Raw genomic sequence first — 27,034 nt, 5'->3', positions numbered from 1 at the left:
CCAAATTTAGAATAAATCTTGTCCTCAAGCATATCTTATACTAAAGAAATTCGGACTTCCTCTACATCTCAAAGTTGCGTTGATTAGTTTCTCATAATTTTTTTCACCCACACTCCTTTTTCAAGCCACATTTTTCCCTTGAGCCTAGTCACTTTTTTAAGGAAATATTTTCTTAATTTAAATCTGACGAACCCTTGCTAAAAAACCTTGTTCCCATTTCAAACACTTTTATATCCCCTTTTTCTTTTGTTATGCGTTTGTTTTGAAAAGAAAAGCAGTTTTTGACATTTTACAATTACTTATTTAGATTATAACAAGGCGTTGAACTTGGTTACGCCCTTCGTTTTGGCTTCCCCCAATGGGTGTTATGCGAACATCCAACTACGATTGCGTGTCAAGTTCAACTCAACTCTTATCTTGACTAAGTTTAACTTTTGCAAGACAATGGAGTTGTGCTTATTAAATGCTACTTACATTGCGCTGATCCTGGTAACCTAGCATTGTTTTGACTTACCTGCATAGGGTCATGCGAAGTATCTAACTACAAGCAAGTTTCTTTCACAACTTAAACTCTTATCGGGTTGGGGTTTTCCCTTATGCTAATAGTGAAGTTCCTTATTTGAATTTTTATTTTTTATTTTTTATTTCTATTTATTTATTTATTTTAACATAAAATGATGTGAGTATCACGGTGTGTAAGTTAAACACATCTGCTCATACCTTTCCCACCCAAAATTTTTTTTAGAGTAGCAAGGTTCTCATTGCTTAAAAAAATGAAAACAAAATGACACGAAATTTTGAAAAAGAGGGTTGATCAGAGGCTTGTGCATAAAATTTAAGACTGTCAAACGATGAAAAAGCTACTAAGGCTGAGAGAAGTATGCAACTCTTAATAAGTGAACTAGTGAAGTACATAAGGATCATCACAGTTGCTATTTTATCAACATGTAAAAGGACATAGAGTAAAGATGGATTACAAAAAGATAAAACATAAAAGATAACAAGTAAAGGATAGATGAAGGCAAAACAATGAGTGCAAAAAATCATCGAATTCATTTGATATATAAAAAAATGTTTTGAATTACGAAATTTTCATACAAAAGCAAAGAAAACAATAAATAGAGAAAATCAAACTCCAAAACAACACCCCTAAACTTACTGTTACATCGGAGGTCATCATCTCTTTGCTCGAGAGGCGCAAGGCTTTATACATCAGAGAAGCACAATGGTTGGCGGAGATGAGGAGGAACGATTGGGCCATGAAGATAGGTGGTTAAGAAGTTAAAGTACTCATGGTTCCCCTCCATTTGAACGCACTAGAAGTAGTGAAAGATGGTGATGTTGCGTTGTACATTGATGAAGGATTGACGAAGGGGCGCTAACTAAGCTTGGAGCTCTTGGGCAATAAAGGGTTTGAGTTCGTGAAGGTTGATGGTGGATATAGGTGCTGGTGGTGGATGGGTGGTTGCGGCAAAGCGTCCAAGTTCTCACCAGTTATGGATTGGGATTGGTTAAATAGACCAGTGCCCACGCCGAATGGGTCATGAAAATTGGATACAGGAGGAGGCGGCGGCAAATTTTCCTTGGATAGCAGGGAAGGGGTGGGATGCAGCGATTGGATAGAAGAGTTATTATTTTGATTGGTGAGAGGAAGAAGATTGTCAAAAGCTTCAAGCAAAGGAGATAAAAGTTCTAAAGGGCTAGTAGGAGGCAAGATCTGCAGCGGTGGAAAGGAATGGATGCGCTCTTCAGGATCCTGGCACTCAGAGCTCTCTGCGACAATCTCTTTATCCTTGGCAGAGGATCTCAGTCGTTTGGCTTTTAGAGGCTGCAGGGCATTTAGGTCAATTAGGATGGGGCGCTTGGAGCCTACGACTGGCTTGGGCAGTGTGGGGAATTTCTCAATATAATTTGTAGTATCTTGTTGTTGGTCATCCCATGCACTTCTGCCATGGGCTCATCTTCAATGCCAATGTCTGCGCAAAGGCAAAGGCTAGTAACGATCCACATGAATAAGAGCTGACCTGGAGGCTTGCCAAAGATCCCTCTAATCTACTTTGCAATGATACGCCTAACATCCATGGGAATGCCTCTTGCAATGCAATAGGCAGCTATCACACATTCCTTTGAGATTGTTTTGTCAGGCATTGTTGGGATCTAACACTTCTTGACAAAATATACCCATAATCTTGCCTCTGGAAGCAGATAATCAGATGCCAAAGTTTGGATGCCAGTGACAGAAATTTTTCACTAAGAAGGGCTTTTCCATAACTCTTAATGAGTCCTCCAAATGGTCTTCGGTCTGGCACCTCGATTAACCCATTGCCTGCTGCATTAGGATCATCTTTTATTTGGTACAGCTCGTTGATACCATTGGTGCTTAACAGCACAACATGGCCCTCAATTGTCACCACATCTTCTGTCTCGTGTAGGCTGCCATGATAGAAGGCGCACACAACACTTGGCATAACTATGGATGAGCATTGACAAAATGCCTCCTATCTTAGTTCTGCGATGATGCTTGTAACAAAATCGAGCAGAGGTGCTGGCACTGGGAAGAATACCATTTCCACTAGCAGGTGATCATTTTCTTTCTTTCCTACCTTGGGTGCCCCTTTGGTGGGAGATGACTCAACCACCTTCTCCTTTCCTTTTCCTTGAGCCACCATGAGGCGGGCTCGTTGTCACTTCTTCTTCTCTTCTTTCCCTTCTTTCTCTTGCTCCTTCCTTCATTGCTCAATCTCTAATTTCTTTAACTCTTTGTTGTACCTCATTTTCCCCTCTTTTTCTTTCTTTTTCCTCCTCTCTTTCTCTTTTTATTCCTCCATTTCTTTGACCAATTCCTCACTAACTTCGGCAATGCATTTCTCTTCTTCTTTCTTCCTTTCCATCTCCACTTTCCTCACTAAATCTTCGAATGTTATAATCAAACAAGATTTTTCCTTCAGCTCTACTTTTCTCTTCTTTTCCTTCTCATTCTGTTCTTTTTCCACTTGATGCGCTCAATTATCCACGCATCAGCCAGGTCTATAGAAGACCCAGTTGCAGTGACCACAAGACCGGTCACTTGTCCATCTACCTTAGGTCTAGTAGCCCTTTCTTATTCTTCTCTTCTTCTTGACCGTCAGATAAGAGATGCATACACATTATCCTCATCTTCTGCATCCCTTGGTTAGGCCGTAAATGCGGCCATTCTTTCTTGAGCGAGCTCAACTTCAACTTACAAGTTGGTTCAGCAAACTTCATTGTCAATGGTTCTTCCACCCTTGCGGTGGTAAACTGCTCTTCAACTATTTGATGTTTGGCTCTTTGCGCTAACAGCTTTTTCTTCCCTTCTCAAACCTCCTTTATTCTTTTCTCTTTTCTCTTTTCTTCCTTTTTTCTCATCCTTTTTCTCTCTTCCTTGTCCTTACTTTTCTTTGTTTCTTTCTTCTTTATGAACAATGTCCTTCACCATCGGCTTGATTGGTCGTCAGGGCCACTGAACGCTTTCCTCTGGTTAGAAAATCCTGTGTCTCAAGGGCTGACACCATCAACGAACACCTAACTATACTTCAATCATGGTGTTTCCTTTTCTTCTTTTCTATGCTAATTTAACTATCTCCGCAGTTCCAACCAAAAGCCACCTCATCTCGTTTTTATGGAGTCTCAAGATTATTAGCCAAAGACACCTCCTTAATCTATCTTTTCCTCTTAAGTTTTAACTTCAATAGGCAAGTGTTGGTCGCATCAATGTTAAGGATTGGGGATAATGGGACCATTCTTCCTTTGTATTGTCCCTCATTGGCTGTGTGATAACATGATGAAATAGTCAAAGACGGAGAAGGTTTACTGATTAATAGTTTGGAACGGAGAGAGTGTGAAAGGAAAATCGGATTCCTGAGATACTCCAGTGAGTCAGCGAACAAGACTAGATTCCAAATTGAACAATCATGAATATAACATAATTCCTATACAGTTCGACTTCAAATAAAGCAATTATATCAATTCATCGAATGAGAATATTACAACACATGAATAAACTTACAAAGCACAGAAAGTCAAACTTTATCGCACATATGAAGATGACTCCTCCAACGCCCATTGCACGACACTCCAACAATCAGTAACTCTCAAATTCTGATACTATAGCACGACCGCAAACACAACACGATAGCTCTCGCATCTCGTCCTCAACGATCTCCTCTCAGTAATGATCTCCTCTTCAATCAGCAAACGACTCCTAGCACCTCTGAATGACCCTCCAAGAACAATACCTCGACGGTGTCTAAGTTGAGTCTGACACCACCAACAAGTGACCCTTGGTAATTCTTGGTGTGAGAATCTAGAAGGGTGGGCTCTGTTCGGACTTGGGTATGAGGTAGAAAAGAGAAAACAACGATCGCGTACACGACTGGCAAGTTGGGAGATGGTGGAGACCTATCATATAGGTCAGATGCCCAATCATTTAGATAAAGCTATGCGGTCGTCTAGCAAAATCTATGCGATCGTTTAGTCTATCGTTAACTCGGCTATCACCTACAGACACTACATGATTGTTTACTTTGGGCCAGCGATCGTCTAACAAAACTATGTGATCGTTTAGTAAATACTGCACTTCTTGAGTTTCTTTTTGCACGAGAAAGAAAACTCAAAAACATTTTAGCGTTTGACACTACATGATTAAAACAACTACATGATTCTTCTCTTCTTCTTGACCGTCAAATAAGAGATGCATACACATTATTCCTCATCTTCTGCATCCCTTGGTTAGGCCGTAAATGCGGCCATTCTTTCTTGAGGGAGCTCAACTTCAACTTACAAGTTGGTTCAGCAAACTTCATTGTCAATGGTTCTTCCACCCTTGCGGTGGTAAACTGCTCTTCAACTATTTGATGTTTGGCCTTGCGCTAACGCTTTTCTTCCCTTCTCAACCTCCTTTATTCTTTTCTCTTTTTCTTTTCTTCCTTTTCTTCTGCATCCTTTTTCTTCTCTTCCTTTGTCTTCTTTTCTTTTTCTTCTTCTTTATGACCAATTCCTTCACCATCGGCTTGATGGGTCGTCAGGGTCCACTGACGCTTTCTCTTTAGAATCCTTGGTCTCAAGGGCTGACACATGTAACGACACCAATCAGTACTTCACAATGGTGCTCTTTTTCTCTTTTCTAGCTAATTAACTATCTCAGGTTCACCAAGCCACCATCCTTTTTTATGGAGCTCAAGATATTGCCAAACCCTCCTTATCATCTTTCCTCTTTAGTTATCTTTCAAAGGCAAGTGTTGGCGCATCAAGTTTAAGATTGGTGGAAGGGACATTCTCCTTGTATGTCCTCTCATGGCTGTGTGATAACATAGAAATGGTCAAAGAGGGAAGTAGGTTTACTGATTATGAGTTTGGAACGGAAAGAGTGTGAAGGAAATCGGATTCTGAGATATCCATGAGCAGCGAACAAGACTATTCCAAATTACAATCATGAATAAACATATATCTACAGTCGACTTCAAATAAGCAATTATACAATTCATACAAAAGAAATTACAACATGAAAACTACAATGCACAGAAAGCAACTTTACGCACATATGAAGATGCGTCTCAACGGCCCATTGCGCGATCACTCGAACAATCAGTAACCTCAAATTCTCGATCTACACGACCGCAACACAGCACGAACTCTTCGCACTCGTCCTCAACGATCTCCTCATCATGATCTCCTCCTCAAACAACAAACGACCTCCACAGCACCTCGAATGACCTCCAGAAAACCTCGACGGTGTCGAGTTGAGTCTGACACCACCCAACAAGGTGACCTTGGTATTCTTGTGTGAGAATCTAGAGGTGGGGCTCTGTTCGGACTTGGTATGAGGTAGAAAAAGGAAGAAACAACGATCGCGTACACGACTGGGCAAGTGGGAGATGGTGGAGACCTATCATATAGGTCGATGCCCAATCGTTTAGATAAAGCTATGCGGTCGTCTAGCAAAATCTATGCGATCGTTTAGTCTATCGTTTAACTCGGTCTATCACCTACAGACACTACATGATTGTTTACCTTGGGCCAGCGATCGTCTAACAAAACTATGTGATCGTTTAGTAAATACTGCACTTCTTGAGTTTTCTTTGCACGAGAAAGAAAACTCAAAACATTTTAGCGTTTGACACTACATGATTCTGACACTACAGATTCTTCTCTTCTTCTTGACCGTCAGATAAGAGATGCATACACATTATCCTCATCTTCTGCATCCCTTGGTTAGCCGTAAATGCGGCCATTCTTTCTTGAGGGAGCTCAACTTCAACTTACAAGTTGGTTCAGCAAACTTCATTGTCAATGGTTCTTCCACCCTTGCGGTGGTAAACTGCTCTTCAACTATTTGATGTTTGGCCTTGCGCTAACGCTTTTCTTCCCTTCTCAACCTCCTTTATTCTTTTCCTCTTTTTCTTTTCTTCCTTTTCTTCTGCACCTTTTTCTTCTCTTCTTTGTCTTCTTTTTCTTTTTCTTCTTCTTAATGACCAATTCCTTCACCATCGGCTTGATGGGTCGTCAGGGTCCACTGACGCTTTTCTTTAGAATCCTTGGTCTCAAGGGCTGACACAATGCAACGACACCATATCAGTAATTCATCATGGTGTTCTTTCTCTTTTCTAGCTAATTAACTATCCCAGGTTCCACCAAGCCACCATCCTTTTTTATGGAGCTCAAGATATTGCCAAACCTTCCTTATCATCTTTCCTCTTTAGTTTACTTTCAAAGGCAAGTGTTGGCGCATCAAGTTTAAGATTGGTGGAAGGGACATTCTCCTTGTATTGTCCCCATGGCCTGTGTGATAACATAGAATGGTCAAAGAGGAAGTAGGTTTTACTGATTATGAGTTTGGAACGGAAAGAGTGTGAAAGGAATCGGATTCTGAGATATCCATGAGCAGCGAACAAGACTATTCCAAATTACAATCATGAATAAACATATATCTACAGTCGACTTCAAATAAGCAATTATACAATTCATACAAAGAAATTACAACATGAAAACTACAATGCACAGAAAGCAACTTTACGCACATATGAAGATGCGTCTCCACGGCCCATTGCGCGATCACTCGAACAATCAGTAACCTCAAATTCTCGATCTACACGACCGCAACACAGCACGAACTCTTCGCACTCGTCCTCAACGATCTCCTCAGTCATGATCTCCTCCTCAACAACAAACGACCTCCACAGCACCTCGAATGACCTCCAGAAAACCTCGACGGTGTCGAGTTGAGTCTGACACACCAACAAGGTGACCTTGGTATTCTTGGTGTGAGAATCTGAGGTGGGCTCTGTTCGGACTTGGTATGAGGTAGAAAAAGGAAGAAACAACGATCGCGTACACGACTGGGCAAGTGGGAGATGGTGGAGACCTATCATATAGGTCGATGCCCAATCGTTTAGATAAAGCTATGCGGTCGTCTAGCAAAATCTATGCGATCGTTTAGTCTATCGTTTAACTCGGTCTATCACCTACAGACACTACATGATTGTTTACCTTGGGCCAGCGATCGTCTAACAAAACTATGTGATCGTTATAGTAAATACTGCACTTCTTGAGTTTCTTTTGCACGAGAAAGAAAACTCAAAACATTTTAGCGTTTGTAAAAAAAAAAAAAAAAAAAAAACTTCTCTTTGAAAATAGGAAACCATTTTCCTTTTAAACTCACGGTTACCATGATCAATAACCACCCCACTACTTTGGTTATTTAAAAAAAAAAAGAATTAATTATCCAATAATATTATTAAATAATAACATAAATGATAACCAACTTATCATACTAATATTTATAACCTATAGTTTTAATATTCATCTCATGAAACATATAAAGCCATAGTTCTTTTTCTATTCCATGGTACTTAATGAAAATCTCGTTTACATCAATCCTCCACTAGATGTATCTCATACATCAAACCGATTATATCACATATAATCAAAATATCTCTTGTCAATTTGAACTTTTCAAATTAACACCAAGAGTTGATCCTCAATTGAATCTATTAAGCTACCAAGGGGACCTCATGGACCTGTAGCTCGAAGCTCCAACGGTATATGAATAACTGACTAAATTCTTTAGTCGCGAGATCCACCATCCGTTAACTGCCAGATACTCCACTAAAGACCGACAGCTGAACTCTTCTTACCATAGATATATTATGTGTCCATCTTAACCAATCAGCAGTGCGACAACCCTTTACAGATCGCTCGTAAGTACAGTTGGGCCAATAACCGTTATGCCCCTATAGTTACATCTGTCTCTTTAAGTACCACTGATTCCTCTAATGAACATAAATCATAGTCCTACTATGACTGAGTCTTCTCTTCCAAAGAGAAGTTGTGGCCACTATGTTCAAGCCTTGTAATCAGCCCTTAAAAGAGCAATCATTCTACTTATCCCTGCTTCGGGAAAGAAGTGAATTCTATCTTGTGGATTGAGTTCCCAATTCCTATATCAGAAAAGTACCCAAAAAGGTAGGCATGTTGAGTTGGCAATCTGGCCACTCTCACCTATACTAATCAAAGAATCGCCCTCTAAGGCAGGAGTTCCCAAAACACGTAGGATTGAGGTTGTGTCACGTATGATCGTTTAGGTGAGATGCAAGTCTCTAGTATCAACGGCATTATATACAGAGTCTAATCATCTCGTGGTCCAGGTCTTATACAAACTCTTTGTATAGGATACCCCCGCTTGCACGTCTCCATATGAATGGTCAGGATCTACCATCTGTAGTAGTTTACAACACTTATAAACCTCTACAAAGCGGGTCATATTCGTAGTGTCACTAAGATCAGGTATCCCACCTTAATCCTTATACTACAGACCTATATAGGTTATCATTTAAGGCATGATCCACTTGTACATCACATATACATGCTTAAGTTCACATAAGATAACCAAGGAGCTTTGTTTATTGGATATGAGTAAATGCCAAAATTAAATAACACTTATTTTATTCATTGAACAATGTGAATCTTTACAAAACAACGAGACTCCGGGAGAATTAGGACACCAATCCCAATAGAGTAGTGGTCGTGTTGGCTTTGGTTAGGCTTGAGCTCGCTGGCTAGCAGTAAAATAACCAGGTTCTCGAACGGACATGGTTGTTAAAGCCCGTGGAGCAGAGGCAGTTGGCTGCTGAGGAAGGCTTCCGGTGCCCTCAAAGGCAAGGTTTTGAGTGTTTTTGCTCTAGGAAACCATTGATTCCAATAAGGTAAAGAAGGGATGGAAAAATGGTGATCGAAAAAGGTAAGGAACTTAAGTGCTTAATGGTTAAGAGCTTAAGGGATCTAATGTAAACGATAAACGAATGAATGGGAATGGACGAGGTTTTTATAAGGGTTTAAAAACGGAATCACAAATGTTGAGGCTATGATGTCACCTAATGACATTTCATTAAATGTTGCTCAAATGAAAGGACGTTTCGTCAGACGGTGCACTCAATTGCCCTCAGGATACGAATTGACAGAGATCTTTCACATTCCATGTGTTGAGTTTAATTGGTTTTGGTTATCGCATAATACTCAATATGAACGCATCATTCATTTTATTTTTTATTGCATCAGACATAATCAAGCATCAAATGAGAATTTTTAAGGATCCGATGAAGGTCCTTGAGTGGAAATGGGATTGGACTCAAATCTCAAATTTTATAAAATTTACAATTTTACAAAAGAAATACAGAACATTGTGCATTTAATATAAAATTTAGCATGAAGAAAAAAGAAAAAGGGAAAAGAGAATAGGGAGAATAGAGACTTACCCTAGAACTAATCTTCACGTTTTTCTTTTCCTGCAAAAAATCACAAACTCGAAACACTAATTTATCCTAAATGGTGACCTTCACACACCTTAGCTATGAGGGCTTTTGTAAATGGATCAGCAACGTTGTGCTTCGAAGCTATTTGCGTGACGATCATGTCTCTTAGATGCATAATCTCTCAGATGAGATGATACTTTCACTCTATGTGCTTCCCGTTTGTGACTTCGAGGCTCTCGAGAATTAGCCACAGCACTACTATTATCACAATAAAGGGTGATGGGCTTTAAAATATTTGGAACCACTTCCAGATCAGTCAAGAATTTCCTAACCACACAGCTTCCTTAGCAACTTCATAAGCCACTATGTACTTAGCTTCCATGGAGTCAGCAATGCACCCCTGCTTGATGCTTCTCTAGACTACTGCCCCTCCATTAAGAGTAAACATTGATTCTGATGTGGATTTCCTAGAATCCTTATTAGTCTGGAAATTAGAGTGTGTGTATTCTGTAAGGATAAAATCCTTAGAACCATACACGAGCACATAGTCCCTCGTTCTCCGTAGATACTTGAGGATATTTTTAACGATGGTCCAGTGATCGTAGTATCAAAACTTATATTCCAAGATCAAGAAGCTTTCTTCAATCCATGGATGGATCGATTAAGCTTGCAAACCATTTGCTCTTGACCTTGGATTATGAATCTCTCATTTTCAAAAAATTAAATCATTGTACAAAAAAGATACACCTGTTTATACGAGAATGCACATGATTTTTACTTTTTGACTCATAACTTACGTATTTGATATGAGTTCTTAGGACAGTAGATGTCCATTCTTAACCAATCTCTCAATCTTATTGAGATTGATGTGTCATAATCTTAAGTGCCAAAGATAGGCATTTTCTTTAGGAGGAATTTTTAGTTTTTTATTTTGAGTTACCACTATTTCAAACATTTCAGTTTTAATAAGGGCTTTAGTTGCTAAAGGTCTTAGCACATATAAATTATCTTCAAGATTAGTACAACAAATTAAAACTCCATTCCTTGTAAATAAACATTTTATTCACTTGAAAATTTCAAAATTAAAAATGTAAATAAACAACTTCTGTGAATTCAAAGTCATCCTCTCCAATAGAGACATCTCTACTTCCATGTTCCTTTGGCTTCTTGAAGTCTTTTCTATGTGGTTTCTTCTTTCTCTCATGACAATCTCTCTTGAAATGTCCTTCTTTGTGGCAAAAGAAAAATTTTAAGACTAATTTGTCCCTCTGTGCTCGATTCCCCTTTTGAAAGTTAGATTTCCCCTTTCTTGAGAAAGATTTTCCTTTTATAAACAGTGATTCAGCATCACCACTACCCTTGGATTTAACTTTAAGCTCTAATTCTTTACTTTTCAGAGCTGTGATTACATTATTAACGGAAATCGAGTCTCTTCCGGACTTCAAAGTTGCCTTCACATCCTTATAACTCTCATGTAGAAAGTTTATCATAATTGTTGCCTCATTGTCTTCTCCTAGCTTGTCCCCTGTTTGAGCGAACTCATTCATGAGTTTCTTGAGCTCATCAACGTTTGCATCTAAGAACTTTGAAGAACTCATTTTGAAAGAAAACATTTTCTCCCTCATATAGAGTTTGTTAGGCATATCTTTCTTTATATAGAACTTCTTCAACTTCTCTCATACCTTATAGGTTGTATTTTTGTTGATGACTTGCCTTGAGACTGTCACACCCCGCCCCAGACCACCCTCTTAGCCTAGAGAAGGGCGTGACTGCAGCAGTTTCAATCCTTAGGCTGACACTTACTGCCTAAAAACTCTTGCGTAATAACTCTGATACCAAATACAAATTATATGCAACGGGACGGCTGTAGGCCCACAATTTATTAACTTAGAAACTTAATATGTTTAAAGTATTTACAACATTAGATTTACTAGTCCCAAAACCCACAAACCCTAGTCCCTATATGAACAATATTAACATGTGTACAATATTAACAGTAACCACCTAGCAACCGGTTACAAGTCTTTTCGTCCTTTAGTGGCAGAGCAGATACTGAGCTGTCTTCAGAGGATTTGACCGCTACCTGTGGGGGTGGGGGGGAGGAACAAAAAAATTTGAAAACGGGGTGAGCTTACGCTCAGTGAGTGACCGAGAAAACATAGTAAATTCTTATGCATGATTTCAGTAATGAGTTTTAAACTGAAACATAAACTTTTACAGTACTTGTACTATAGCATAAACGTTTTCCAAGCGTAAAACATGTAAAGTTGTTTTAAACATAAAACAATAAAAGCATTTCTCAAATCAAAGTACTTTATAACTGGTAAAATAATCCCAACACCAACTACTAGTCCAGAGAGAACCCTTTTGCTCAATCTCTGACTTTATTCACCTGTGGCCACATTAGGTACTACTGCTCAAATACCTTCTCCTTGTACTTCAGTATCGAGCTGCTAGGATACCTTCTCCAATGTACTTCAGTATCCCGTTGGCTTGGTACCTTCTCAAACGTACTTCAGTACCAATAGATACCTTCTCCTTATATTTCAGTATCTAGTTGGGTGGATGCCTTCTCCTTGTACTTCGGCATCGCATTTTACCAAAACTATTTATAAACAACTTTTCTCTTTAAAGCATGTACAGTATAACACATATACAACATGGCTTTAAAGATGGTAACGCATGCTAGATAAAATCAATACATATACATATGTAAATAGTTTTTCAACAATATGCATGCGTTCAAATCACAAGTCAAACTTGCTTGAAAACCACTTTATAAAACTAGTAGGCATGAGAATTATTTTCGCAAACATGATTTATGTAAAACATTTGTAATCAAAATAGTTTAAAAACATTTTAGTTCGAAAACATTTTAGCCACTCACCTCGAACTCTTAAGAACTTTTCACTCTAGTAGCTCCTCGGGTCCCTTTTTCACCCCTACAATCCAAATTCAACTTTCAACTTAGATTACTCATAGTTCTGAAACTTATTTGGAAATACTTCCTTCTATAAACTTATTCTAAAATTTCTTAGGAATCTTACCCTAAACTTTCAGCTTGGAATTCCTCGTGTTTGGCCGGAATCTCAAAATCTTCAAGACTGGCCCAGACTAATCCGACAGTCTGACTCTTCTACCTTCTTCTCAACCTCCAGCCCAGTTCCTTTGAGTCGTTTCCTCTGGTAGCCTATTCTAAAAACTAGACTTCCAGAGCTTTCAGATGGCTTTAGAATCACTCCAAACGCACGAGTATATTGGAAGATCTTCTCGTCCAAAGTTGACACATTCCTCTGAATCCTCACTGCCCTTTACTTTCTCTACGAAATTTATGATTTTTGTGTGATTTAAAAATGAAATCCCAACTCCCTATTATAGGCGTTCAAATTGCTCATGGGATTGACATCACCTACTTGGCTGTATGGCCAAATGTTTAATCCTCCTTTTATCAACGTAAGCTGACTTCACCTTGGTTCAATGTGTTCTTCCCAAACGCATCCAACACAATTTCTTATGGTTCAAGAATTTCTCTTAATCGGACACCTAAATTTTAATTGACGTTTTTCCTTACGTCTTCAAGCTTTGTTTGTATTCAAATTAGGGTTTCCAATGTATAATCTACAAGAATGCAGCCAAATTCAACGCATATACACTTTCCCGGTCGTTCGATGCATAGGCAAGGCGTTCGATCGTGTGGGCGTGACGTTCGAATGCAGCACCGGACAAGGCGTTGCTGGTGCGCACAGGCTGCTCTCGCTCTCTCCCACTTTCTCGCTAATCTCGCTCTTTCCACTCTCACTCTCTCCCACTTTCTCGCTTAAACTCTCGCTCTCTCCAACTTTCTGGCTCAAAATCTCGCTCTCTCCAGCTTTCTCTTCAACTTTCTCTCCAAACTTTCTCTCCAATCTCGCTCTCTCCAACTATCTTTCTCTCCAAATTTTCTCTCCAATCTCACTCTCTTCATCTTTCTCTCCAACTCTTCTCTCCAATCTTTCTCTCCAACTGTTCTCTCCAATCTCACTCTCTTCATCTTTCTCTCCAACTCTTCTCTCCAATCTTTCTCTCCAACTGTTCTCTCCAATCTTTCTTGCTCAAAATCTTGCTCTCAATGATCTCGCTCTTAGTTACTGCGAATTGTTTGTCTCCGTGCAACTTCTACACGTTTTTTTTTCCATATTTTCCCCAAAATAATTTCCCATATTTTTCTCAGTTTTTCAATCCTTTCTTCAGCCATAACGCACTTCTCTATACTTAGCCGAAATTTCCCAAACTCAATTTCCATATTTTTCTTTTCAAATCTCTATTCCTTCTTCACCATTCCACACTAACTTTCTCATCAACCTACTTATTATACAAATTTCATCACAATCTTACCAATTAAAACTCAACTTAAATTATTCAAGGAAAATTTACTTAACACTTAGAAATTTCCTTCCCTTTAACATAGGATTTAACTTTCACTTAGTTAATTCCTTTTATCACTTTCTTAAGTAAGGAAAATAGAAATCTGGGTTTCACAAAGACATTATCTGAAATATTAAGAATTAGTGCTTCATAGGCCACTTGCTCCATATTTTGTCCTTCCGATTTAGTGAGAGTTCCAGGCAAAGATTTAGGATCATCAAGAGCCTTTAAAGCTTTCTGTGACACCAAAAAAGCTTGAATTCTCTTCATCCATAGCTGAAAATCCCCATTTCTTATGAATTTATCTACTTCTATCTCTGGCTTTCTTGATGTTCTTGATAGGTTCTTCGAGTAATCTTAGAGCTTTTTTGGAGCTTTCTTGAAGAACCAGCTCTGATACCAGTTGTTGAGCCCAAAAAAGATTGGGCTTGATCTAATAATCTTTAGCCTATTAAAGCCCAAACGAAAAACTATCTGATTTGCATGGCCCTTATTTGAAAAATGTTAGGTGACAAGTGTGGTATAGGGATTTCTATGTAGCTGGCTATTCTTAAACCAAAGGATAATTCTAGCTTTTGTTCTCATACTTCAATTTTTATTAGACCAAAATTTCTCTTTTTCTTTCTAGGGTTCTTTCTTGTTCTCTTTGTCTCTCTTATTTTGTTCTTGATTATTTGCACAGAGATTCAAATAAAAAATCAGCAAAAGAAACATGCACATAAAGAAGGAAATAGAGGAGAAGAAGAGCAACACAAAGATTATAGTGTTTCAGTCTTGAAGACCTATGTCTACTCTACAAAGGTATGAAGATCTTTTATTCAAGCCTTTTAAGTTGTATATTACATATCTTTTTTTTTTTCTTATTCACACACTGATATTTCAGCATACATGATTGATTTAATGTCACTATATTTATAAGCAGAAAGTTAGTTTATAACAACTATTAGTTTGTTTCAGCTAACTTTTCTAATAGTTGTTTTTGTTTCTTATGAGAGGTGAGTTAGAAGAGGAAGTTTCAGCTGGACTTGAGCTATTCAAAGGTAAATTTTAGCTCATCTTCTATACAGAAATTCTTGCACAACTTAGAGAAGTTGTACCCTGTAGTCGAGACACCACGATAATTTTTATATAATCACCTTTTTGTGGTCGAATTTGAGGAGGCCAATTGGAGAGAAAAAAAAGTCCCAATCGATTTTTGCTAATGCAAGGAGTTCAAGTAGAGTTCTTAAGGTGTTGTTTGGGGGCCCAACATGAGATGGTATATCCCCACATCCTATATCATCTCAATATTTGGAGGTCCATTATCCTATCTCAGCGATTTTAATTGTTTGTGAGCCCATTTTTTGAACGTGTTTCGTATCTCACCGTTATTTTTCTTCTGTGTATCGTATATCATCTCAATGCTTGAACATACTCAATCATACTCAATCGTTCATACTCGATCAGAACTCCCTAGACATCAGAACTCTTCAGACATCAGAACTCCCCACATCCTATATCATCTCAGTGCCCCTAACAGCCCCTAAGAGTTGAAGAAGAATGTAAAGGCTCGAGATCATGGATTCACAGATAGGAACGAACATGCCACAGGTCAGGTGTTCTTTCTTTCCATTGGTATTTTTTAAATTTCTTTTAGACAATTTTCAGTTGAGTTCTAGCTTTTATATGGTGATATTGAGTTGTGAAACTCATATTTTGGATCTTGATGTAATGTTTGGGATGCTACTAGTTGATTTATTTAAGGACTCTTTATATGCAACCATCATTTGTACGCTGGCCAGTTAATGAATGATTTATGAATTTAAGTTTTGGCTTAAGAGTGACGAATTTAGATTAGAACAAATTGCATGACTAATAGTAAATCCCGATATATATAAGAGAGTAAAGGGTTCTTATAGAGGTTGTTTAAAGAAGGTGCTTAATGTCCTGCTTGTCTTTCAAAATCATACACAGATATTAGGTTTTAATTCTAAACATGAGAATTAGTTGAGCTCGATAGAGCTTATTAAATTCTTTTACTTTCTTGACCTATCATTGATTGTATGATTAATTTGAGTTGCTAAAATAGTTAGCTCATATTCCAATTCATGGAATCTATTTCAAAATATTTTCTCCAATTCACATTGACACTTATATAGGTTTAGCAGTAGATTTAGATTAAACTTCTTCCGCTAGGTTCTCTGAATAAAACCAGATATTAGAACTATGGTACTTTCAACTTACAAACGAATCCTAACGACGATACTCGAACTTAGCTCACTATATTAAAACTTGACGTAGGTTCCAATGGTGTAAAATTAAAAGATATAAAACAGGTAATTGTTATTAATTTTAAAGGTTAAAGTTGCTCATTAATATTTTCCCATAATACAGGTACTTTCAGTTGGTCCAAAGGTTAAAAAGACTTTGCTGTTTTTCCCAAAAAGTAAACCAAGTCCATAAAATAAAATTAAAAAAAAAAAAAAAAAAAAAAAGTTGAATTATTTAAATGAACAAAATATAAAATAAAATGAAAGTTAGAAGGTTGAGCACTCAATCAAGGAGGAATGAAAAGAGTCCATATCTTGTATGTCTTTGTCCAACAGATTTTGTAGTTGAAAGTTGAAAGTAACTTTAAAAGAAGAAGCAATCTTAACGAAAGCTACTTCTTGCCTCCATATCTTTAGACCAAACACCAAACAACACAAGTTTTAGCCTCCTCACTTTCTCTTCCCTTTTTTTTGGCCACAACAAATGCATTCCACTTTTGCCCCTTTTTTTCCTCTATAAGGCAACTTCAAAACACTATATTTATTAAACTTGGTTTTAAAATGTGAACTCATTCATGGAGAAAAGTATAATGTTCTAAAGTATATGATATATTTTTAGAATTTTAAATAACACATGAATTTAGACTCAATGAAAAGTTGAAATGTGTTTTAGTTAGTATATATATAATAGAGTAATATTTTAAATGGTAGTTGCTAAACTTTGAGTATATCTCACATGTCTAAGTTAATAATTTTCCTTTAGACTACTAATTAGATACTAGTATATGGTGTAATTGAAATATATTAAGTTAGATTTTTTACATTCTTAGTTTCAAACTTATTCTTATACTTAAAAGCTTTCATTTTATCCTTTTATCATCCATTGCATCACAAGTTTTTTTTTTTTTTTTGACATGTAAGATGGAAGAATCTCACATCTCGAGACCGATAGTATAAACTGTCATAGGTTCATTTTTTATACGAGATGCATTTGTGATGGAATAATATTTCTTTATTAGTTGGGCGTTTGCACCAAATTTTGCGGCAAAATAAGGAATAAACAAAATGAGCAGTTGCAAACATAACAATCAAATCCAAAATATTAGTAAATATAACACAATATAAAAAAATTTGCAAATATAGTGAAATTTAAATTTGCTCTCTCGAAGTCTATCAGTGATAGATTATATCGTTAATAATGATCTATCAACGATAAACCCTTCCCCTAATAGAAGTCGAGAATCTATCAGAAATTGAATCTATCACTAATAGATTTTACTATATTTGTAATTTTTTTAAAATATTATTATATACTTAATTATTAGACCTAAAAATACTACCCACTGCAATTACCTTACACAAAAATGAGTGAAATTTCATACCCACACAAAAAGACATGAATGTGATTTGTCAAGTTTAACTAACTCTAATATAAAATATGTACCTTCAACTAAATATTCAGAGAACCACTCTATATATCTATATATTGTTGCACCCCAAAAAAAATTAGGATAATAAAAGGATAATTTGACTGAAATATTATCATAAGTCAAATTTTTTTATCTAAAAAAAAAAAAAAAAAAAAAAAAAAAAAAAACTTTGGAAACAATTAATAGAAAATTCAGAAATTTATACAGGACAAGTAGCTGAACTTACTAATTAAGATGAGTGATTGTTAGAAACTGCAGTAAGAAGCACTTTTAAGGCCTCTCCCCTACAAAAGAAGCACTTCTGCTTGGCTTACATAAAGCATATTCTATAAACTATTAAAAAGAAGAAAAAAGCACCAAGCAAAACCACTTGCCAGCTTCACACTATTGCTGATTACTATTACTGCTAAACTACCCAAAATTAACAAGAGAAAACTCCCGCAAAACAATATTAGGATTCAGTCTTGCGCTCTGAATCCAAGCTATCAAAGGATGATGGGGAAACAATCTTGCTTTCCCTACTCATCTTCTTCACTTCTTCACTTGAATATATAAAGATCCTCTTCACCATCTTACAGAACTCTGGCCATGGATCATCCCCCACGAGCATCATGTCGTTTTCGTCATCTGTGAAAACGACAGACCATTTGTTTATTTCACGAAGTTCTCCTTTTATTTCAAACACATTCTCCAGCTCGTCTATCAAACCTTCGTAACCTTCAAGTGTAGTCAAGTTGACCGCTCGACCTACAGCAACTCCTTGCATTTGTACCTTCTCAACAATGCAATATTGGTTTTTTAGTCAATAGAAAACAAAAGATAACATTCCTGTAAAGGGAAAATTGATGAAGTCTGCAGAGCTTTTTGCACCTTTGTACGTGTTCTCGATGAGAGATTGGGAACGTGTTTTGTCTGTATTCCCTTCGTCAACAGCTCTGATGACGCTTGCAGCTGCTCCTTTGAAGGCTGTGAGAGGTTTCCAGCGTCGACTTGAGGCATCACAGCAGCTGCAGCTACTGGATCTTTGGCATCATCGGCCACCATCATTGGGCAACGTGGTTTTGATCTTTCCAAGGAAGAGATAATGCTTGAGTTATTTTTCAAATCGATTCCAAATATTCGGCAACCGAGAGACATGTCGGGTTTATTCCCTTTCTCCAATTGATCATGCTGTATGAGCTCACTACTAGGCTTCGAAGTGACAGATGAAGAATAAGGAGAGGGTAGTGGCTGTTTCTGAACAAGTTCTCTTTCAAATGTTGAATCTGGGTAAAGCTTCAGGGAAATATTGAGTGGAGGACAAGGCCAAATGCCTTCCACATTTGCTACTGGATTACAGTGGCTGCTATCGCTATCAAGTTTTTGCTGTCCGAGAGCCCGGACAACTCGGTTATTACTGCTTTGGACTTCATTCGTACCACTTAGTTGGGGTATTTCGTGAGGAATCGTTGATCCTTGAAGCCAAAAGCCCGAAGGAGCTGAACTGGAAGTAATTTCTACAACCCCAATCATCACGCACTGGAATCAAACACAATGACATGGAAGAAATTAATTCTTTAGAATGAGAAACAAGTTTTCCCCTTACCAGGAGGAGGAATCTCGACAGGACGGGCCCTTTTACTCTTTATGGCAGGATGAGTGAAGTTTAAGGAGGCAGAAGGTACAAAGGGTTCAATCTCCCATGGAGAAACTCGTTCGGGCCTCTGAATCGTAGCAGGTTCGTCCCATTGAATCTAGTAAATGTCAAGTATTAGAAGAAGTTGTGCATCACGAGTAGGCCATCAAAAGTGTAGATCAAACAAACTATCTTCACCTTTAGCGATCGCCATTTCGAATCCAACCATTGCGAAGACATATCACCAATACCAACAATGGTTCCAGTGAATCTAAAATCAGAGTCAACAAAAAACTAACATTCAATGGCTTGAAAGAAAAGAGATTTATTGAGTTATATCACTGGCACCTTCTCTCTGGTGATTCCTCTCCTTCAAATCTCATCTTGAAGCGCATCCCCACTTCATATCCATTTTTAACTGTCTCCAAGTACTTGTTTAAGCTGATGATGAATTGGCTAGTTCTGAAGATGAAGATTCATTAGAGTTAAATCATAGCCAAATGCCCAAAATTTAGTTTGAATCAACAAACCTTGGCTTGTAATACACAACAAAATAGGTCTGCGTACGAACAGCATGAGAAGCGGTGGCAAGAACTCCAAGATGCATACTATGGCTAGATATCACGGAGGAAGGCATCAAACTCTGCTGGCGAGCCTGCCGTCGAACACCAACCCTCAATTCCCCATTGTCTCCCCTAGCAAGTGAACCAGTTAATTTTCATACACCAAAATGCAAAACAATGTTGAAAGGGGCAAAAAGAACTCTCAAAATCTACAGCATCCAAGCATGAACCTTAAGAAAACAAAGGCATCACCAGCAACCAGCCGTTTCGATGTAACAAACGTACTCCACCCGGTAGTTAGCAAATGCCTCCGTGGTTGACCTGATTCCAGAAGATAAGATCAAACAGAAGTAGAACAAATTGACTTCAATAAGATTAGAGTTCAATGACATAAATACAAGCTTTAGATTTAGTAAATTTCATCCTGATAAATGAACTATTATGGAAAATCAGTAACTTCAAAAATGAAGTACCTCTGAAAATATGCTTAAATTTCCACTCATACCCATGAAGATCCTTGGCAGTTAATTCTTGAGTTGGGGTGGATTGACTCATATCCTATGATTAATAAAAGAAATAACCATTAAGAAACCAAAGCAGAAAAAAAGGAAGAAAAAAGAGAATAATAGTAGAAAGGTTTACAAGGGGAGGAAGGCATTCAGTGGCATGCTTTCTAAGAACTGAGAAACCTCCATGAGTGCTAGTATCAGACGCAGTCAAAATCTTACAAAAAGAATGAACAGTTTGCCTTGTACGCTCAGGTGGCTCTGGATCAGGGCTTTGGGGCTCACTTTGCTGTCTCATCCGCCAACCAAAAATATCACAACACAAACAACAAACAACAAACAATTTCAATCTTGTGGTTATCATTAGAGAGAGAGAGAGTGAGTGAGAGAGACCATAAGTGAAAGAAAGTTAACAGTTTCTAATTGTACTATTATATGGGATTTGGGACACTAATTATCAATCTCTAAACCCACAGCTTTATTTTTCCCTTGAAATTTGGGGCAAGTTCATTTTCATAACCCCAAAACCAAAAGCAAAGGAAGAAGAACAGAAGGACTAAAGCTAAAAAGTAAAAATATATACATACATCAGCTTCTGGGTATAAAGTGATTTGAGCATAGACCTCATCTGTTTCCTTTTCAGCCTGAAAAATTGAAAGCAAAGGAAGAAAACAAACATGATGAATCAACAGAAAAACAAGGTAGGAAAGAAGACATGCAAAAAAGAAAGAGAAATACCAGCAAACGAATGTTAACAACACGACATAGGATCTTGGGAGGAAGATCAAAATGAGGGATTTGGTGATTAAGCTCCTGATTTGTGGACTCTTCCAACTGATGAAGAATCAAGAAGCAGAAGAAATTTCAGTTCAAAGATTTGAAGGGGTTTTAGTTTTAAGGGTGAAATTGAAGAGAGTTGAAAAAATACTTGTTCCATATGACCCTGAGGGAAGTAAAAAACCCTTTCTCCATCGACAGGAACTTCAACAAGAGGCCCTGCACATGCCTTCCACAGTTCTTCATACAGATCCTCACCTTCCAAACCTACCCACCAAACAAAAACAATCATACACTCCTAAAAACAGCTCGGAATTTCAAAACCCTTCGGGTTTTTTGCTAAAACCAAAACCCCAAATTAGAAAAACGGAGAGATTCAAGTGGGTTTCACCTTTGCGAGACTCCCCCAGATTCTGTTCGTAAAGCGTCATTCAAATTAAAAAAAATGGGTCTCAATCTCAAACGCCAAAGATTGAAGAACAACAAGAAAAACCAACGAAGAAGAAGAGAAACGAGGAAAAGAGTCTCTCTCTCTCTCTCTCTCTCTCTCTGTTTTTCACAGTCTGAAAGAATGGCAAACTGTGGTGCTACCCCATCTACCGATCAATCAAAGGACAAGGCACAGAAGGAAGAGAGAGAGAGGGAAAAAAAAAGCTAACAAAACAGGACGGTTAAGCAAGCAATCATAATTAACCGTACAAGTTTTATTTTTCCCCTGTTTTCTTTTTTCTGCTTTGTGTAACAGACTGTGTCTGTGATTATTATCTGCTCTATTTCTTTCTCTCCCTCATCGGCATCTGTTACAAATCAGCTTCTTCTTTTTGAAGTGCTGCAGAGAAAAACGCTTCTGAGAGGAAAAAATTATGTTGGGTCGTCTTTAATTTCTCTGCTTCTTTATCTCTCTCTCTCTAAAGGAACTGACTTAACGTTAACAAATCCCCAAAAAATGGCTTTCTCATAGGCCTATCCATCTCTGCCTGCAGCTGCAAGAGCTGTCGCCGTCTATAAATTTTCTCTCTGTAATGGAGAGGTTTTGAATTTTGCACAGTTGTGGGAATTGGAATTGGGTGAGAGAGCTATACTAATATAATATAATGGAGGCCTCTCTCTCTCTCTCTCTCTCTCTGTTTTCCCCTACTGTCCTCTGTTCTTCTTCAGTCCCATAAAGCTTACAATTTTCATTACCCTTTCAAATTCTGCCACCTCATTCATTTACTCCCCTATTTTTCTCTCTCTCTTTCATTTCCTCTTTCAACCGGGTCCATTCCATTCTTCGATTTTTGCACAAACAAAAGCTCTGTTATTCTAACTTTTTTTTTGCTCAAAAGGGGAGGGGGGCCATTCTTAATTTTCTTTCTTTTTTTTCTCTGTTTTTCTTTATGTGTTGAAATTATATTTTAATTTTTGAATATTATACTATCCTTTTTGGCACATAATTCAACTCTAGCACTTCAACTATTGAAATTTACTTATTACTTCTTTGGATCCGATTAAACAATTTTACACTCCAAAATTTATAATTCAATTTAGAGCCCAAAACACTCGAGACTTTCAATTTGAAAATTGAATTTTGGAATAAATTTCAATTACGTTCTCACGATTAGAGAAATTTCATTTTTATACTTTTAACTTTGAAATTGATTTCAAAATTTTTTTTTTTTTTGTTTAGATAAATGATGGGGTTTCAGTGGTAAGATAAGCTTGTATGTAATATTCAATCGGACCGTAAGAGTATGAGTTGGGTTTTTAACCTAATTCAGTATTTTGGAGCCTAATTTTGTATGTCACCGATATTTTTTATACTCAATCCACTAACTTGGTAACAATATACTCAAAACTTCATCACCATTTATGCCTATGTTGTCATTCCGACCACCACCTCTATTGACCAACTCCAACCACTACCTCCGACGACTAACTGCAACGGTCAGCTTCCACCACCTCCAATGACTTCTACCAATAGCCACATTCAACCACCACTGTTCAGTAGCTAACTTTGATGATTTCCACCAACTTTGGATAACAATTATTTTAAATTATATTTCATGGTATTTTATAATAAACCAAAAAACTTGCATAAAGATAATTATAAACTAGAGTTTAGGAGGCTTCGAGAATTTGGATGAACGTTATATATATATATATATATATATATATATATATATTATAATATATATTAATATATATATATTTTTTTTTTTTTTTTTTTTTGGTTGTGTAAGTGGACTTGGCCATTTATTGGCGCATATCACATATATAGATTTTTTTCATATAATTGGTTGTTAAATCTTTTTTGTGTCAAACCATGTAACATGACCAATAATAGGATCATTATAGTACAATTATATTTTGAGAATATTCCATTGACAATATAAGTTCAACTTTGTGTGTTCCAACAAATCCAATATACTATTGTCCTACTAAACTAGAAACGATACAAGCACAAATTTGTAAAATAATTGCTTAAATTTAAAACTAAAAAAAAATGCATGATCCAAAAGTAAACCCTAAACCTCATTTCCCTAAAACTCTCACAATACATGTGTACTTTAAATAAACAAGAACATAAAATACAATTCATAATTTACTTTAAAAAATATATATGTAAAAATATTGGATAGACAAGTTTCCAAACAAAAATAATCATCATAAAAATAAATTATTTGTGTCATAAAAAATTTAACCAGATATCCCTGACATATGAACTTAACTCAGCACCTCATACATAAAATTCCTAACTCAGACAAAATAACTTTGTACCTGAAATACAGATATATGAATTCCACAAACATATAAATTCAACTCAGCACCTAATGGATATATGGTACTATGTATAACTATGCAGACATCAAAGATCATTGTTACATTTATTTGACCTCAAAAGAAATCATTAAAACCATTTACATAATCTCAAATGTCATGTCTATTTACGTGAATTATGTCATGTATGTCTTCCATTTTTAACAATTTAGTGCTCTTGTCAATTTTCATCTTATTTCAATGAGAAACTTTGCAAGTTTTTTTTTTTTTTTGAACAAATTTCAAAGTTAAAGGGTGAAAATAAAGTTTTTCAAAGTCTAAAGGCATAATTGAAACCTATCGCAAAGTTGAAGGGTGTTTTGCTTAATTAACCTTTTATGAGATGTTATGCTAACTTTTTGGGGACTAAGTAAGGGGATCGAGTTATCAACATTTGGAACGGTAATTGGGTGTCATTTATTCATTTTATATATTTGGATTGACTTTTTTTTTTTTTTTTTTGAAAATATGTGGGCTAGGGGAATCAAACTTCTGACCTCGAGATCAAAAGTACTTTTTGCTTTAAGTAAAAACATAGACAAATGTCCAAACTAAAGAGAAGACATGCCACAACTCATAAGGCACAATATCCACTCACGGAGGATGTTCTTCAATCCAAACATCTGAGTGATTGGTATGGCGAGCATGACAAGTCAAATCATGATTCACAGAACTAACACTTCATGGACTAAAAGAGAATCTCATTATGAGGCCTCTTTTATGGAAGTATTGGATATCATCCCCAAATTAGGATCCAGTCTCGACCCAAAATGAATGAATTCCTGCTTCCTCAACAATGATGTCATCCAGTAGTGCAACAACATCTGCAAGTCCCATGAAACTAGTGAACTTCAGAACTTTTTGCATCAAAATCATAGATTTGCCACTAGAATTATGCATTATGGCTCCAAAGCCACGGGTCTTGTGCTAAAGGAAGCATCAGAGTTATGTTTATACAAATTGCTTTTAGGGATTTCCCAAGTACGGGTGAAAACGGTTTGGTTCGGATTGGTGGAGTTGAGTTTACCAACTCAACCCAACTTACCCGAATCCTTCCTTCTTCTAATGTTTTCAGTAGCTTCACTCATTGGCCACTGTCAGTGACTATCGCTATGACAGTCCAGGAACCAACTCCGAGCTCTGATAACTACCTCCCATGATAACTTCGACGACCAACTTTGAGCTTCGATAACCACCTCTGATGACAAGTTCGACGACCAACTTAGATGACCACCTTTGCACGATCAACTTCGACGACCAGTTCTGGGCTCCGATAACCACCTCTGATGACAACTCCAGTGACTCAACTTCGAGGCCACCTTCGTGCGATCAACTTCGATAGCCAATTTCAGGCTTAGACAACCACCTTCGACTATAAACTTCGACGAAAATCACCTTTGATGATCAACTTCAATGACCATTTTCGAGTGAGCAACTTCAACAACCAACTATGAGCTTCGACAACCACCTCCAACGACAAATTTCGACAACCAACTCCAATACCACCTTCATGTGACCAACTTCAAGCTCTGACAACCACCTCCGACTACAAACTCCAGTAAAAATGATCTTCGATAATCAACTTCAACAACCACTTTTGACTATTATAAGACTGATGATTATTAAAGTATATTATATGGTTGTTAATTATGTAAATAATAGTATTTTGTTTACATTAAGTGCAAAATTTATAGGTGGAAATTTGTAAAATATATTTTTATTTAATTGAATTCACATATCAAACGAATATTAAGAATATTTGAAAAAATAAGTATGTAGTTGAAAAGTATTTAACATATAACAAAACAAACCATAAAATGGAGATTTTTTTCTTGGAACATTTTCTAGCAAAAATTAGTTAAAAATGGAGATTTGTTCTCTGATGATCCTCCAAATTTGAAGGAATTGAAAGTGAAATTGTTGAAAAAATGTGTGGCATTCCATTAGTTGCTAAGATGATGGGGAAGATTCAATAAAATTCATGATAGAGTAACAATATAGAGCTACAATAGAAAGAAGAAGAAAAAGAACTCGGGGAGAAAATTAGGAATAAAAAATTTCTCTTTCTCTTTGATTTTTCATTTTATTTAACCATATTTTTACAAGAAATGTAGTGGATTAATTCTTGTACATTACCAAAGAAAGAAAAAAGAGAAAGAAAGAAAGAAAAGCTTTAAGAATTAAAAGAAAAAAAATTGCAATCCATATTTTAGTTAAATAAATATGGGTAGAATTATTGAATAAAAAAGTTTCAAAACAAAAAATAGTAATCATAAAAGCAGATTATTTAGAGTTAAAAAAAATTACACCAGATATTCTAGACATATAAACTCAACACTACACCCTAAATACAGATATATAAACTCAGACCAAATATCTCTACACCCCAAACACAGACATATAACTCCACATATATATGAACTCCACAAACATATGAACTCCAGATATCCCATCTCAACTCAGCACCCCAAACAACCCTTAAGTCTTTATTTGGGATTGGTCATTCTAACGAAATTTGGAGTCCCGTTTGTCTTGTGAAACTTTAATCACAAGTGTGTTCCTTGTCAATCTTCTTGATTTGTGAAGATTATATTGTTGTGAGGTTGGAGATATACTCCAAGTTGTTTATGTGCTTCATCAATAGTCTTCTTGAGAAGGAGTTAGCAAGCTTAGATAGAGCCTAAGCTAATTGAGTGAAGTGGTCTTTACTTGAAGGGAAAAATAAGCTACAAGTGAGAGGGAGTCTCACGAATTAAGGGGAACTTAACTCTTGCCAAGAGGGAGTCTCTTTCTTAGGGGGAGCCTGAGACGTTTGTCACTAATATCATTACTTAGGGAGAGCCTAAGTATCTAAGAGAAGAGAAACTTTCATCTAGGGGAACCTAGGTTTATGATTGAGTGGTTGAGCTCTACAGAGGTCATTG

At 36.9% G+C, this 27,034-nt stretch overlaps 1 protein-coding gene across 1 annotated transcript; it reads right to left on the bottom strand.

The window, feature by feature from the left end:
• Positions 1-18,067: 18,067 nt before the first annotated feature.
• Positions 18,068-22,483, bottom strand: LOC120086090 (auxin response factor 18-like). The gene is made up of 13 exons (XM_039042530.1): positions 21,703-22,483; positions 21,463-21,578; positions 21,273-21,368; positions 21,122-21,178; positions 20,671-20,823; positions 20,502-20,586; positions 20,259-20,349; positions 19,996-20,160; positions 19,814-19,927; positions 19,664-19,736; positions 19,436-19,583; positions 18,721-19,346; positions 18,068-18,622 (listed from the first exon to the last, which is right to left on the bottom strand). Exons 1-13 carry the CDS (start codon positions 21,740-21,742, stop codon positions 18,302-18,304), a joined length of 2,085 nt encoding a protein of 694 aa, XP_038898458.1. The 5' UTR covers positions 21,743-22,483; the 3' UTR covers positions 18,068-18,301.
• Positions 22,484-27,034: the final 4,551 nt, after the last annotated feature.

This window comes from Benincasa hispida, chromosome 9 (genome assembly GCF_009727055.1).
Source record: "Benincasa hispida cultivar B227 chromosome 9, ASM972705v1, whole genome shotgun sequence".
Classification (NCBI taxonomy): Eukaryota; Viridiplantae; Streptophyta; class Magnoliopsida; order Cucurbitales; family Cucurbitaceae; genus Benincasa; species Benincasa hispida.
Note: the sequence above shows the minus strand (reverse complement) of the source record. Positions and strands in the feature narration are given on the sequence as shown.